At 35.5% G+C, this 16,496-nt stretch overlaps 1 protein-coding gene across 1 annotated transcript in view; it reads right to left on the bottom strand.

Moving 5' to 3' along the window:
* Positions 1-2,022: 2,022 nt before the first annotated feature.
* Positions 2,023-16,496, bottom strand: part of LOC122144935 (ribonuclease inhibitor-like) — a 37,139-nt gene continuing 22,665 nt past the window's right edge. Inside the window, exon 4 of the mRNA XM_042756169.1 lies at positions 2,023-2,900. Coding sequence (XP_042612103.1) covers positions 2,861-2,900 — 40 coding nt within the window. The 3' untranslated portion in view covers positions 2,023-2,860. The remainder of the gene's footprint in view (positions 2,901-16,496) is intronic.

Genomic DNA, 16,496 nt, shown 5'->3' with positions numbered 1-16,496 from the left:
CTTCAGTGATACTGCAGTCTGAAACCCTGTATATTAAAGAATAAGAAAGTACTGCATGATCTACATTAAAAAAGCAAAATGCATATAAAGTGACATTTAAATTATAAGAAAAAACTTTAAAGGGGTCATATGATGCGATTTCAATTGTTCCTTTCTCTTTGGAGTGTTACAAGCTCTTGGTGCATGAAGAAGATCTGTAAAGTTGCAAAAACTAAAGTCCAATTTCAAAGAGATACTCTTTATCAAAGTTAAGACTCTGCCACGCCCCCCCTAAAACGCCTTGTTTAACACGCCCCCACACATCTACGTCACGATGTCTGCACCACCACTCTGGTGCCCTTTTGGGCTTGAACCTGATGGTAAAACTAAGGACATTATTAACTGTCTTTACATTTATCTTGAAAGATGAAGCTTGCAATTATGGAAAGGGGCGACATTTCTGACGAGTGCTTGCGGGGTTCAGCAATCACAATGCACTGGGTCAGCTGGCCAATCAGAGCACTCTGCGCTTGTTGGAAGGAGGGACTCTGTAGAAAACGACAGGTTTGAGAGAGGCGGGGCATAGAGGACCCACAAATAATGTACAAGTATTGAAAAATAATGTTTTTTGAACATTAAAGCATGTCAACATATTCTGTTACACCAAATACACAAAATAATGATCTTTAAAAAAAAATAAAAGCATCATATGACCCCTTTAAGAAAAAAAAAAATATAATTATTATATTTTTAAAAGCAATTATAAAAAGCATTGCCATGAAAATTGTGAAAATGTGTTAATAATTGCATTTTATTAAAAAAAAAAAAAAAAAAATCTCACCCCACAGATAAGCAACAAATGCCTTAACGATAGCATCTGCTTAATTAGATTTTTTTAATATTTCATAAAATAAAGATAGCAATGTACAAAAATAATTACAGCCTCCATAGCCTTAATCATTTGTCATGACAAATGGACATTTATAAATGCATGTTATCATGTAGATATATAAAGATACGCACTTCAGTTTCTCTAATCTGCATTGCTTGTTTTCCAGCAGATGACAGATCTTCTCAAATCCTAAATTTTCTAGTTTATTTCCACTCAGATCCAGCTCTATCAGGTTTGAAGGATTTGAATTAACGCTGAAGTCAGAGCAGCACAACCTTCTGCAGTAATACTGTTATCATTCATCTGCAGAGAAAGAAAAAGAGAGGGAAATATTCTTCAGTTTATCTCAAAACCTTCTTTAATAAACAGCAATGACATTCTTCATTGCGTTTGCTTGTATTGTTTTGACTACTATGTACATACATCAAAAAGATTAATTGTCAGGTACAATACACTTATTGTGCTCAAGGTAATATAAATGATATCTGTTCATCATATGAAGCAATCAAGTCTCTTCAGAAAATTTGTACTAAACCAATCAATTCATATAGATTAGTTTTATGATCTTTTTATGAACTTTCTGAAGCATCAAAATGGTAGTTGTCCAGAATGTCAATGGAGGGAAAGAAACTGCTCAAATTTCATTACTCAGCTCAAACTCAGCACACCTGGAAAAAAATGATAGAAACATTTTAAAATTCAGATTTCATAAAAAAAAAAAAAAACTTCATTTGTGTTCCAAAGAAGAAAGAAAGTCTTATGAAATTTGGAATGGCACGAGGGTGAGTAAATAATGACAGAATCCCTTTAAATGTGATGCATATATAAAAAATACATTCATGCATTTACAAAATTTTGATGCTGCTTAAATTGTCTCCATTTTTAACCATGCTGTATTATCTGCTCCACAATCTCGTATATCTACTGTTCTTTACTGAAGCTCCCTCTGCACCTATACCAGTGTTCCTCAATAGGCGGCCCGCCAGAGAAAAATTTTTGGCCCGCGCTATGCACTTATTTCAAATAAAGTGTCATGAAAATTCAAACGCAGCATCAGAAAGCGACGTTAACTTACATTCCGGACGCGAGCGGATTGTGTCTACACCGGATGTGAGTAGCGCATTTGTGTCTACACCGGATGTGAGCTGGATGCAGCGTGGCGCGACAAAACTCACAGAAAGCTGATGACTCGTTCTCTTTATGATGTACTGACACAAAGTTCAAATGATTTGCAATGTTTTGTCACGTCCAGTGTAGATATGATGTAACAGCAAAAACATGGCCAGTGAGAAGTAAATAAAAGTGGACATTGAAAATAGATGATTCAAATGTGAATGGACTGAACAGTTTTGAGTGAGTGAGTGAGTGAGTGACTGACTGATGCCATCTTTGTTATGGATGTTGGTTCGCAGTGCCAAAAACTAAATGGAAAAGATGCTTTTTATCGTGTCGCATCACGTCTGGTTGAGACACACGGTGTTACAGTTTGATCCCCCCAAAAAATCTAAGTATAAAAATATATATATAGCTCAGTGGCCCTTGAATTGGTATTGTTGGCAGAATTCGGCCCTCGGTGAAAACTAATTGAGGAACCCTGACCTATACCTTTCTGGCAGTCTTTTGACTTGTGTCTGGCGCTGAGGCAAAGTTGAAGTGCACGCATAAAAACATCTGTTGATGTGGCTGTAAAGAGACAGTTCTAAATCTAAATAAGTTAAAAAACAGCAGTTGTGAGCAGGTGGCCAAGAGAACTTTATCAGTTTAAATGTTAGTACATAGTGGCTGATGACACTTAATATAAAGAGGGCCTAATACTTCCAAAACAAAGTATAAATTTGAAATTTATGTGAAATACTCACTGAAGTTTGTTGAATTGACAGTGTTTGTCCTCCAGTAGAGCAGCAAGATAATTCACAAATTTTGTGTCAAGTTTATGTCCACTCAGATTCAGCTCTCTCAGAAGTAAGGGATTACTACCCATAATTCTATTCACATATGACAGGCTTCATCTGCAGCAGGAGTCAAAATCCTGTGGAAGAGAAGATGAAGCAGGATTCAATTCAACAGAAACTTTGTGTAATTAATAGTCAGCTTTTAAAACAGCACAATTAGTTGTTGGAACAAAGTTAGTGAAATGAAATTTCTATGAATAATTCACTTCATCCAGGTGAATTTTGTATCATGTGTATTATTTTGTATCACTTCATCATGACTCACCTCAGTGTTTTCAATGAACAGTTTTTACCTGTAGTAAATGACTGAGCTCCTTCACTCCTGATTGTCCAGGATCATTTCCTGTGAGATCCAGCTCTATCAGGTGTGAAGGGTTTGATCTCAGATCTGAAGCCAGAGCTTTATAACCTTCTTCAGTGACACTGCAGTCTGAAAGTCTACAGAAAAGGGATTTGACAGATTTAAATTTATTATACAATTAATATCACTGCAAAATATCAGTAATATCACTTTCTCTTCTTGATTAGGGAAGAAAAACAATCAAAAAATTATTTATTGAACTCACCTGAGTTTCTGCAAAGTGCAATTTGTATTTTCTAATCCGTTCTGGAGTTTCTTCACTCCTGAATCCTGCAGGTTATTGTTGCTCATGTCAAGTTCTTTCAGACTGGAGTTTGATATCAGGACTGTAGCGAGAGCTGAACAGCTTTTCTCTGTTAGACCACACTTACGTAGACTAAAATGAAAAACAGGAGAGAATGAATTTACCAGCACAAAGTTCTTGATTCCAACATTTAGTGATTACTGAGAATTATGCTTTTATTACCTGATGCTTTTAACATTACTTATCTACAATAATAAATGAACACAATACTCACATCAGTGTGTTGAGTGTACAGTGTTTATCCTGCAGTAGAGCAGTGATCTGATTCACTCGTGTGTCTCCTAGTTCACGTTCACTCAGATTCAGTTCTCTCAGGAGTAACGGGTTTTTAATGTGAAGAACTTCAGTCAGATATTTACAGGCTTCTTCTGCATCAGGACATCGTTTGTCTGATTGTTTACGTTCACTCAGATTCAGTTACCTGTCATACAGTGATTTATGTTCACAATGTTGAGAAAGGGACTCATTTCCGAGAGTAATTTCAAAGCTTATATTAATGTCTTTTTGACAATTAAATTTTCTTGAGCCGAAAATATTTTTAGGACTGTTGAATGTTATTTTAATAACAATCACCTCAGTGTCTTCAGTGAATAGTTTGGATCCTGTAGTAAATCACTGAGCTGCTTCACTCCTGATTGTCCAGGATCATTTCCTGTGAGATCCAGCTCTATCAGGTGTGAAGGGTTTGATCTCAGAGCTGAAGCCAGAGCTTTATAACCTTCTTCAGTGATACTGCAGTCTGAAAGTCTAGAATTCACTCCTGATTGTCCAGAAATTAACATTGCAGCTGAGATTAATTCATCACTGTAATATCAATAAATATGACTAAATTACATTACAGTTTACCTTATCAGATATGCCACAGTTTTATTCTGTTAAGATTAATTTATTATATAATATTGACCAGGAATCTGTTATTGTTGAATATGTGTGGATTGAATTTGTTCTAAATTAAATCTTAAATTTCGGGTTATTAATTCATATAGGTGATTATAAATGCACGTTCACTCCAAGATTAAAGCAGGTGAAAGTGTGTGTGTGTGTGTGTGTGTGTGTGGGGGGGGGAGTGGGTTAATGTCATTATAATAAAAATAAAGCCCTAATCTTTCACTTTCTTAACTACTACAATGTATCAATACAAACACAATTATATGACTAAGTTCAGCATCAATTTAGTCTTCCCTTCTGTTTCATAAAGAAAAATCTTAATACATAGCATAAGGCTAAAACTGCACCTTATCTCTGCATTGAAAGCACATTATATATCACACACTTCTCAGTACTTCATCAAAGAAAAGTGCTGCACCTGAGACACAGATTACCTAGACAAAATCATTTTCACAAAAAAGCTAAAATTCATATTTAGTAAAAATTTAGACTTTAAGCTAGAGCCCTAGAAAATGTATTCACTAAAGGGAGGACAATGTTCATTTTGTATCATTAACTGTGGAACTTAATTATCATGAGCAAAAACAATTGTTTTAGTCTTTTGGAAACAGCATTCAAAATCCACTTGGTTTCACATCTGCGGGGGCATGACAGAGAGGAAGAAATGAAGATAAACTGTATTTACATGTTTTCAAACAGTTCATCCTATTTAACCAATCCTATCCATTTTTTTTATTGAATGGAATTTATTACCACTAAAGTTGCTCACTAACAATCTCCAATGTCTGTGTTCCTGATTCTTCACTTTCTGCTATTCAATGTCACTAAGCCAAACAGTCTGTTTGTGGGTCACCAATTCATAGTTTTATGTGATGTCTGAGGGCGTGTTAAAGTGTGAATCTTATTGGTTGGCCAGGTTTCTTTACAATTCAAAGGAAAAAAGAACCACTCTCCAAAAAAAAGAAGAAAAAAAAAAAAAAATCACACTGACATAATATAAATGTTCATGTTGGCTTCAATGAACAGCAGTTTAAATAGTGAATTTGGGGTGTGTTTTTGTTCAGCTCACACACAGTATTCTTCAGTCCCTCACAGATCTCTTTGACTCCTGAGTCCTGCAGATGGCTGTTGTTCAGGTTCATCTCTTTCAGGATGGTTTTGGAGGAGAGAACAGTAGCTAGAACTGAACAGCTTTTCTTTGCTAGCTCACAATTATTCAGCCTTAACACAAAAACAGCATTTTTTAATATCCAACACATATTCAACACACATCAGATCAACAGATTTTCATATTTGCTCACACATGTCACTGACAGTCTTTTTGTAATCATAGAAGTTAGGATGTATAAACTCATGTTCACTCACTTTATTTTCTCCACTTTGCTATGAGAGTCCATTAAAAGAGCAGAGAGCGTCTGACCATCCAGGTCTCCTAATTTATCTTCACTCAGATCCAGTTCTGTCAGAAGTAATGGACTTATTTGCAGAACTTCAGTGAGATACTCACATGCTTTCTCTGCAGCAGGACTTTTCAAAAAACCTACAGGAAATAGAAGACCATTTTAGATGAGATAATCTAGTCATAATTCCATCCTGCTTACAGGTGGAGTTCAGCAAACACAGATCATCCCCACTAATATGTTTTCATATCTAGTGTATTACTATGATGTTGCTTTCGTTTTTTTAGTTGTTAGAGTTTGGAATTGGTTTCAAAAGCATTCCTTTTAGGTTTTAGCTGTACACCCATAAACTAATGCTCACAGAAGGCTTTATACAGAATTTATTAAGAATTAATACAGAATGTTTACTTTAATGAATATTTTTTATAGATGTCAGATATGTTTCTCATTTTGTACAGTTTGAAGAGAATCTGTTATTAGTCAATGTACACGTACATTTTTTTGGTATGTGAAAAATGGATTAATGTTTAGAGGACATTATGTGATGTTTAAATATTATTGGATTTGTGTAAATAAAGCTTACTTAATTTAGTGACAACTGCTTAACTTGTTTACAGTTGTGAGGAATTATCTGTAAATCTGTATGTTTCAGTGTCAGTGCAGTAGAAGTGTAGCAACTGATTGCATTATTAATGTGCTGTTGAGTTTATGAGTTTATGGCTTATGCAAACAAATTGTTATAAATCTGATCCTTGTCGTGGTCCATGTTAGGTCCGTGTATCTTTTGGTCATTTGATTTTTTGTTTAATATTGAGTGTAGAAAATGAGAAAACGGCTCCATTTACTTTTTTATTTTTTTTTTTTTTTAAATATTTTTTGAGGAATTCTAAGATCAAGAATTGATGTATTAGGTTGTTCTGTAGTTCTGCGCGGTGAAGTTCTGGTCGTCTGATTATTAGTTTTTTGGTGTTGCAGTTGTAGGTTATTGTAACTACATTTCATCTCTTTTTCATCAAACAACCAGACTAATGAATGTCTCGACACACAACCAGTAATGTGGCAGAGCCTGTTTTGTCTTTTATTCTTACCTCTGAGAGTTTTTTTTTTTACGCCCCTAGGGCCGGGCCTTTTTTTTTTTCATGTCATGTTAACTCAGACATGGGCTGGCATTAAGCCTGTTTTAGGCTTCTCCTTTTTTTCTATTTTATTATATATATAGCCTATTATTTCAGACATCTATCCACCTTATGGTGATGAAAAAGATTTTGCCACGCTGTTGTTAAGATTGATGTCAAGATTTTATTGTTTGTTTTAAAGATTTTAAATGGGTTGGCACCTGCTTATTTATCAGAGCTGGTACATGTCCACACTCTCCTTTTAAAGCACTGAGGTCATCCAGTCAGGTGCTTCTTGATGTTCTGAGAGCCAGGTTAAAAAGTAAAGGGATGACCGAGCTTTTTCAGTGGTGGCATCTAATTTGTGCTATAGTTTACCTGTACAAAACAAGAACCGTGTAGGGCTTCGTTTAGCGAGCTCCAAAAGCTTCTTAAGCCTAAGAAGTTCGTAAAAATTATCATATGACTTATCTTAATATTATGGTCTGTTTCCCAAAAGCATCGTAACTTAAGTAGCACTTCGTAGACATTCATTGTAGATCTACGAGTGCTCTGGAGTAATTGTAAAGCCCTAAGTGCATCACAAGAAGACAGATTTATGCGGTCATCTGCAGGACAATCGGCAGATTACACCTTTAACTTGATTCAGGTGCAATGTGATTACAATTTAAGAATTTGACTGTACTTTATTGTACACGTCATTGTTCTTGCAGTTTTTTTTATTTATTTTTTATTCATTTATAAATTAAATATTAAAAAGGGCTGAAAAATAGAAATACACATCAAAATTAAAAGACTTGAACAAAAAATGAATAAAATAAGTAATGTAGGAAATACATTAACTCAAGGGTTGTGAGTTCGAGTCTCGGGCCGGCAGGAATTGTAGGTGGGGGGAGTGAATGTACAGCGCTCTCTCCACCTTCAATACCACGACTGAAGTGCTCTTGAGCAAGGCACTTAACCCCCAACTGACTGAAGTGCTCTTGAGCATAAATGGCTGCCCACTGCTCCGGGTGTGTGTTCACGGTGTGTGTGTGTGTTCACTGCTGTGTGTGTGCACTTTGGATGGGTTTAAAAAAGCAGAGCACGAATTCCGAGTATGGGTCACCATACTTGGCTGTATGTCATGTCACTTTCACTTTCACATCTATTTTTTTTTCACTTTCACTTTCACTTTTTTTCATTTTCACTTTCAATATGCTTTAAAAGACTCAAAAAAAAAAGGCTTCTAAGAAGTTTCCGGGGACTTATCTTAAAAAAAATCTTTTCAATACATGGCAGTGTACAAGGCACGCTTCATTAAGAAAAACCAGCCATGTATTGGACCCGGAAATCGGGAAATGTCTCTCTCTCTCTTTCTCTCTCTCAATATGTATATAAAGTATATTATATATTATAATGTAACTTATAATTTTTATACACTATAATATAATATAATTGTTATGTTTTTATATCCCAGTTGACTGGAACGCAGTAGGCTATTAGGTTAACATTTCAATAAACGAGCTTGTACTACAATTACAAGCCATTCTATTAAGTAGCACTTAAAGCACAGCTATCTGCAATTGCATTAAATGAATTTTGGGAAACGCACGTGAAACAATAATGAGCGATTATAAAATGACTCGTAGAAAAATGCTCTTAAGCTCTAAGCTCAATCGAGAAAGGAAGCCCAGACTTTTGGAATTTTGAAGTCGTTAAGACACACCTGTATTCTTTGGCCTTTATTTCGAGCTGAGCTGAGACATTGTGATGCTTTTACTGTGTTTGTGTGTGCGTTTTTTTTCTGGACATTAAGCAATTAGGTCAACCATGGTTGTTTTTTAATGTGCTATATAAATAAAATTGAGCTGAAATTAAACTTAAGAAAAAAAATGCAAGTTATCGTGCCGGCGCCTCAATGTCCTGCTTCGCTTCCACTCTCTCCACAGAATCGATTGATATGCGCCTAATAGCGCACATTTTTAGGTTAAACATTTAAACTAACATTGTGATATGCTTGAAGTGTTTTTTTATATCTTGAGATTTCATTTTAGGCAAGTCGTGTTGATTTTAAAAAAAGGGCTAAATGGATCAAACATGATCAACCCATTAATTTGGAAGAATGGGGCCCACATTTCTATCTTGCATATCACCCTTAAAACTCTTCAAGGGGGCCCTGTGACAGGATATGATAAGACAGCTTTCAAAGCCTACCCTGGACCCCCAGTAAGTTTGTTTGTTAAGTAATTAATTAATTAATTAATTTTTCAAAATAATTATTCTATACACTAATACAAAAAGAAAAGAATAATGCTTTGATTTGGTTATATAGGCCTATAATGTTCACACAAGAACTATCATTCTGACTGACAACAGGAAAACAACAGAGATATTAAAACACTCTTCTGAGTTTTATAATGAAGTGTTTGTTTTATTTAAATTAAAAATGATTGATATCTCAAAAGGACATGCACTTGTGCCCGGCGCAAGCTCCTGTGCACTCGCACACAGGAATACAACACAAGATTTTAATAAATGTAATAACTTGCCATTTCGGTTTGCTTCTCACCAAACCCTCCAGTATACCTTCAGAACATTTGGAATATACACCACGAGATGCATATAATTAGCCTATTTTACGTCAGATTTGCATCCGCTCAAAGAATAAAAAGTGAAAGTCACCATTGTTGGCCATTAAATGTGTAAGTGCTAGCAGGACATTTGTGTGTGTGTGTGTGTGTGTGTGTGTGTGTGTGTGTGTGTGTGTGTGTGTGGTGTGTGTTTAAAAAAACGAAGGTAGGCCTAATAGAACTTTAGAGTTGTTACCCTAGTTAAATAAAGTAGACAAACACGACTACTGTCAAGAGCAGAACAGTGTTGAAGTGCACAGGAAATATGCAGCAGTGTAAAGCAGTTTATTTAATTATTATTGGGTATTAACTGATGTACACAAAAGAAAGCCTTGTCTAGGCTCTGCCACAGTACTGTACTATGCAGATAGTTATATCTGTATGGTGAAGCTGCACTACCCACAGACAGTGCAGGACATATGAGAAGCACAGATTTAAAAAAAGGGGGGAGGGGTCCCTAGATATTTTTATTTTTTTTGTAAAAAAAATAAAGATGATAAATCTGATTAAGCTCATGCAGGATAAGGTACATTTCATTAATTAATTATTTACAGTCATTCAAGACTGAAGTCTGTTTTTAGGCTGTCGAAATGTGTAAATGCCTCTACAACATCTATAGACTGCTAAGTGTCACGCTTTGCTACTGTGCAGGAGACGAGGAGGACGAGAGAAGGAGAATTAACATCAAAGATCTTTATTCTTTCAAACTGGCAGAAACACACACGTAGGGATTGGCGAACATTCAATACCGGACGACCAATCTTATAACTGGACTCACTATAAATACACAGGACTTGAGGAGGGGAAGGCGAGAAACACCTGGGATCATTAAACATAATTAAAAATGAGGGAAAACTGGGTCATGGAACATGTGGGGAACAAAACACAAGACACAGGACTGACATTAAGCGCATGCCGTTTGAAGCTAAGCGAAAAAAAAAAACAAAAAAAAGAGTCAACAAGAGCTTCTAAAGCTACTGACTTTTTTGACAGGTAATTTTTTTCTTTTTTTATCTTTCTACTATATTTATCCACTCCATTTCAGAGCTTTTGTATCTTACATAAATTGGAAACGTGCACTCATTTTTCATTATTAAAATATACATTAACATTTTATACATTTACAATAACAGATGCTTTTATCCAAAGTAGTTTACAAATGAGTTGGGTGACAAGTCTGTAATTATAACTGATCATTTATTATTTATTAGTCTATATTTATGATTATTGCAAAGTCATCCAAATTGGCACATGGCATTATAACTACCCAAAATGTCGAAAATGAATACAAAATAATAATATTTGTTTCTCCTCTGGCCGCGACGAGACAAAACCAGTAAAAACCCATTACAAACGAGGCATTTGTTGAATCCAGTGGGGACATAACTACTGATTATAATGACTTATACTGTGTTTTTACTTGTTGCATCCAGTGGGGATATAGTTACTTATTATTAAAACCATGTCTGCATTTGTGATCGGAGAAACGACAAACAACAAAAGCTAACTTTACTCTACACGTCTCAAAACTCGTGTTTGAATCATCAGTGGCAAATTCTTTAAATATGGAAACATACTTACAGGCTGTGAGTCAGAAGCGCCAGACTGTCCTTGTAAATTTGGAATTGCCCCACTTTATAGAAACAACTTTCCCGGTTTCAGGAAACAGTCCTCCGTAAAATGCCCTTCACATATCTGAATATTTGGATTGAACTGTTCTAGAACAGTGTTGTAAATACAACTTAACCACTGATTTCTAGTTGTGTCCTCTTTTAGAAGGCCAAACAAAGTAGTTTCACTTTCACATGTAAACAGCATCTCCACGTCATGGTGGCGGCGGCAACAATACTACAGTGAGAATCAAAGTTATGCCTTCTTCTTTTGCGTGAACATTTGGGTGGCGTTATGCAAATCTTCCCACATATTGATGTAGACGTGGGGAGACATGTTTAAACGAGGCGTTTTAGGAGGTCGTGGAAAAGTCTTAACTTTTATAAAGAATATCTCTTTGGGTTTGAGGTTTTAGTCTTTGCAACCTTGGGGATCTTATTTATGCACCACTTCTAACACTCAAAAGAGAAAGGAAAATTTGAAATTGCACCATATGACCCCTTTAAGTAACATGTTGATAAATAACTAGATAGATAAATAACTAATTCTTTAGGGCTTGTGCCGGAGTGTTCGGCCATCCACAGATTTTTATATAATAGGCCTAACATGAATAGCTAATGAAACCTAGTTGAGTAAGACAGCAGACAAGTGTCCACTTCATACAGCACGAGCCGCAGTGCAAGACTGACAGGACCAAAGTGGCTCCGGCAAAAGCACAGAACTATGGTTAATAAAAAATATTAATTTGTTTAATAGCCTATAAGTGAGTTTGTCTTTTTTGTTTTTTGTTGTTGTTGTTGTTGCTTAGGGGGCTCAGTTGGCCACCTCAGTCACTTTGCCCCCTCACTTCTGGTGCCATCTCCAAAGTGGGCGCTCTGATTTTAGTCTTATTTTAGGCTACAGCCCTAGGGAAGATCTCCCAGGCTTTTAAATACACAGAATAAAAGTGAAATGTTTTCATTTCAGTTTGTTCTTGGCAAAAATATTTTTTTTCATTCAGGTTCCAGATATGCATGGGCCGGTATGAGATTTTGACGGTATGATAACCTTAAGCAAAAAAATATCACGGTTTCACGGTATCACGGTATTGTTGTGTTACAGCTCTGAAATTTGTTATTTTTAAATGACTGGGTAAAAAAAAAAAACAAAAATTCCCGCTGGACACACAATATATTTTGTTTTTGAGCAACATACAGAATATTAGAAACAGTAGAATTCAATTATTTTTTTATTTTTGATTTGTTTCCTAAAAAGAAAAAAAATAAAGTCTGACATCTTTATTTAACCTAAATCTGTAATTACAGTTATTTAATTTTAGTTTTATAATTCATATACATATAATTTATATAATTTCATATAATTTAGTTATATAATAATAATCATACACATAATTTGATTTAATAATAACCCAATTTGAATCAAAAACAGAATGTTCTGACAAGCTTTGTAAAAATTATACCACGTAAACTTTTCAGAAGACAGTCAGCTCCCCTCAGAAACGCATTCATATAAACCCCCAAATCAATATTGAGGATTTTCTTCCAATAGTTTGTGCATCATGAACAGTGAGTGATCTGCCTGCTAAAGTATTTTTCTCTGTGCGTCCGTCTTCAGCGTCTCTGGCCTGTGTTAACGGGCGTTAACAGACTATATATTTTCACATAAATGACATTTTGGAAAATAATTTCATTGCAACGCAGTTTGTGCAAGTCCAGAACAGGGAGTTGCAATAAGGAAAAAAACGGCCGGGTTGCTGATCGCGTAAAGGCCAAAGTATATTTCAGCCGTCCGCGCACCCATCGGCATTACGTTATTTTCGTAAAAAGTACACTCAACCATAGATGAGCGCATGTGAGCTCATCCGTCTGCGCTCACCTACGGTTGAGTGTACTTTTGAAAGGAACGCTGAATGAATGTGTACCCGAGCCTTGTACCGGGCCATCCTACAAACACATGACTGTGCGCTCGCTCACACCAACAGGAGGAGGGATCAGTGTTACTCTCTAAACTGCACTCAGTCTGAGGGATTCCTACTCTTTCAGTCATTGAGGAGACATGGAAAACAGCGGATACCACAGGAACAGTATGATGGAAAAATATTAGTGGTTTTGAAACCGTGACATTTTCTAATCGCGGTATACCTTGAAACCGGTAATCGGCCCATGTCTAGTTTCAGAGCGAAATAAGAACAGAAGAGCGTTTAGAAATAATTCTAGTAAACTTTGCTAATATTCTTGAATCTTCAAACTGCGGCTTCGAATTATGCCTTACTATATGAACAAATAATGATGGAGTAGGGCCTATGTTTCCGAAGTTTGATCATGCTAGGGCGCATTTCAAGCAAAAGTAATAATGTGCATACCTATAGGCGCATGCACCATGAACACACATAAACACCCTGGACCACAGGGTTAAGTCACTGATTGATGGGTATATTTGTAGAAAATAATATAAACAAAAATACATTGTAGCCTAACATAACAGTCCGTCATTAAACTTATTGACTAGGACATTTTCTTTTTTATGCGTGAAAATTCATTAGGACATTAAGTAAAGATCATTGTCCATGAAGATATTTTGTAAAATTCCCACTGTAAAAACAAATATATCAAAACACAGTACGCGCTAAAACATATTTTTAATTAGTGAAATAATAAGCATTGCTAAGAACTTAATATTTGGACACACTTTTAAAGGCGTACCCTCTTTTCTCAATACCTGTTTGACTTTTTTTTTTGCACCTGCAGATTCCAGATTTTCAAATAGTTTTATCTCGGCCATAATATTGTCCCGAGTCATGTCCATACAGCATAGCATACATCAATGGAAAGCTTATTTATTCCAGCTTTGATATGGTTTATCAAAATCTCATATTTCAAAATTGACCCTTATGACTGGCATTTTTGTGGTCCAGGGTCACATATGGAAAACATTTGGATTTGTATACTCGGATGAGAGAGGTAGGATATGAACCAAACTTTACCTTCAGTTTCAGTTTGTTTTGTTCTGTTTTTTTATAGTTCAGATTTATCGTTATATAGCCTACTGCAATTATATTTTATCCATTAGTATAAAGAGCGTAAAAAAACAAATTTTTATGTATTTATATTACAGAAGGCTATTGTGTTATATAAAGTAGCAAAGCCCAAGCTTATTATCAATTATATCCTATTAAAAGCTTGTGACTTCATCGTTTTTTTTTATTTTCCTCTTTAAAAAAAAAAAACCATGCAGATTTAAACGAAAATATGCGCCTAGCTTTAATCAGTTAAAAATTGTTACTGTGGGTTTACAAATCTACATTAGTATTCTTTTTGCTTGCGCTTCCCAGATATAACAACATAGGCCAAATCTGGCTTACAATCAGCACTTCTGGTTTCATTATGGCATTGTTTTTTTCAGTCCTTTTCTTTCTTTTTTTATGTACAATGGATTCTGCCAGTTAAAACAAAAAAACAGGTTTTGTATTTATGACATAAAGTTTACTACATTCTATTTTCAGAAATGTAAGTAACTTTAAATGTTATTGTGTGTTTGTAGCAGTCTGCTTGTTATATATTTAGCTATTTAAATATATAGGAAAATGGTTATTTTAAACTTAAGTATTATTTAACAAATAATATCTAATGCCCCCTCATCTAACCAAAGAGTCTGGACCCTTTCCCCCGAAATGCAACTATCACCTCAAAGAAGGAAGAGCAGAAGCATGCCTCTGGGTTCCATACACAACCAATGCACGCTATCTGATAACACTAGTTTATGGCTCCTAGGAATGTGGCAAAGCAACTCTTACTCAAGTCTCTCAAAAACAGACACATAATGCCCATAAAAAGAGACTCTTCTCTAATAAGTTCGTAAGAAAACCTCTCTTTGAATGAACAAACATGTCCTTTAGGTCATTGTGTATATTATTGCTGTTTTTTGTATATTGTCTGTTGATTTTGACTGTTTTATGATAGAACCACTTGTATATGTAATCTTACCATGTTTAGTATCTATGAATTCGTCTTCTGATGATCTAAACGAGAGTGTATATTATATGTTGATACCTATGCAACATATTAGTGTTCTAAGAATCTTTACTAGTTTGTATATCAACTTCTGATCCAGTTACATATGCAAATTACCATGCTCTCACACAAAGGGTCGTAAAACTCTCCAGTATTTTCAAACTCCCATTTGGAATTTCAGCCTTTTTCATTGAACAAGCCCATCCTGAGAGGCGTGAACTTTCTCAGACCTTAAAGGCCTCACATCAGTGACCCGCCTTCAGTCTGCGTCTCTTTTAGATCCTAAGGGGATGAGGAGGATGAGCTAGAACTCTCTTGGACCCCTAAGCACGTGCCAGGCCTTCGTGCCTTGACTTTCCATTCACCAAAGATCTTAGGATCTCAGCTGACGTCTCTCTGAGCTCTTTTTCACTTTCCACTGGAAGAAACTCCCAATCACCATCGAGTCAGGACATCTTTGGAATTCATCACTCTTCAAAACCGGAAGAACATGATCACGACTCCTACACCACCGAACCTCCAAACCATCAAGACTTTGCATCCAGACGCTCGTTCAAGGCCAAGGAAATGCAAGTATCGTACATTTAACTAAAAATGAAACGGAGGTTTAGTATAAGCTATAGACCCCGTTATAAAATGTTGCTGATGGTTTTACTGGTTTAGGTGGTTAACTGACTCTTTTCATAGCTTCATTCTCTGGTTTTCCTGATGGTATCATCCATCAAATCTCATTTGCCCTTTCCCCTGTCTGAGTGATTGTATGTTTGTTTGTATGTTAGACTAGTTTGCGTTAGTGTTTAGTTAATAAAACTCTTGTTTCTGATTCTGCCTTGCACATTAAGGTTCCTTACAATTTTGAATCTTGCTACATGCTCTGATGCATTAATACTATTGAAAGTATTTTCTGTGGCCAAGAAAATATCCTTTCTTAGAGTTTATATGAAATTACCCTAAACGTTCGCTGGACGAACAGATTAGTTGATGGCAATTTAATTCTGCTACAATTACTACTGGCAGCTCATATAATTAATTGTAATTAATCATAATTGTAATTATTTATATACATTTCCCTTTTGAGTTTAAATTTGCTACACTATATACACTAAAACTATAGAGAGCTTCCAGCAGGTTATTTTACGGAGCTGTCAACATGGATCCGACCGCCTGCAATCAGTTGACAAACACTCCTATATATAATACTCCTATATATAAATTGTAGGCTATATAGTATATGAAATTATTTTGTTTTGTGCTTGTTTTTTCTGTTTTATTTGTTGCATCTGAAAATTACTTCCCCTACATAACTACAGTAGTCTACATAATTTAAATCAATTAATATTCAGAAACAGGTTACATACCACCTGCTCCCCTC

The sequence above is a fragment of the Cyprinus carpio genome, unplaced genomic scaffold, assembly GCF_018340385.1.
Source record: "Cyprinus carpio isolate SPL01 unplaced genomic scaffold, ASM1834038v1 S000006809, whole genome shotgun sequence".
Taxonomy (NCBI): domain Eukaryota; kingdom Metazoa; phylum Chordata; class Actinopteri; order Cypriniformes; family Cyprinidae; genus Cyprinus; species Cyprinus carpio.
The sequence above is the reverse complement of the archived record's forward strand: the minus strand, read 5'-3'. Positions and strand labels throughout refer to the sequence as shown.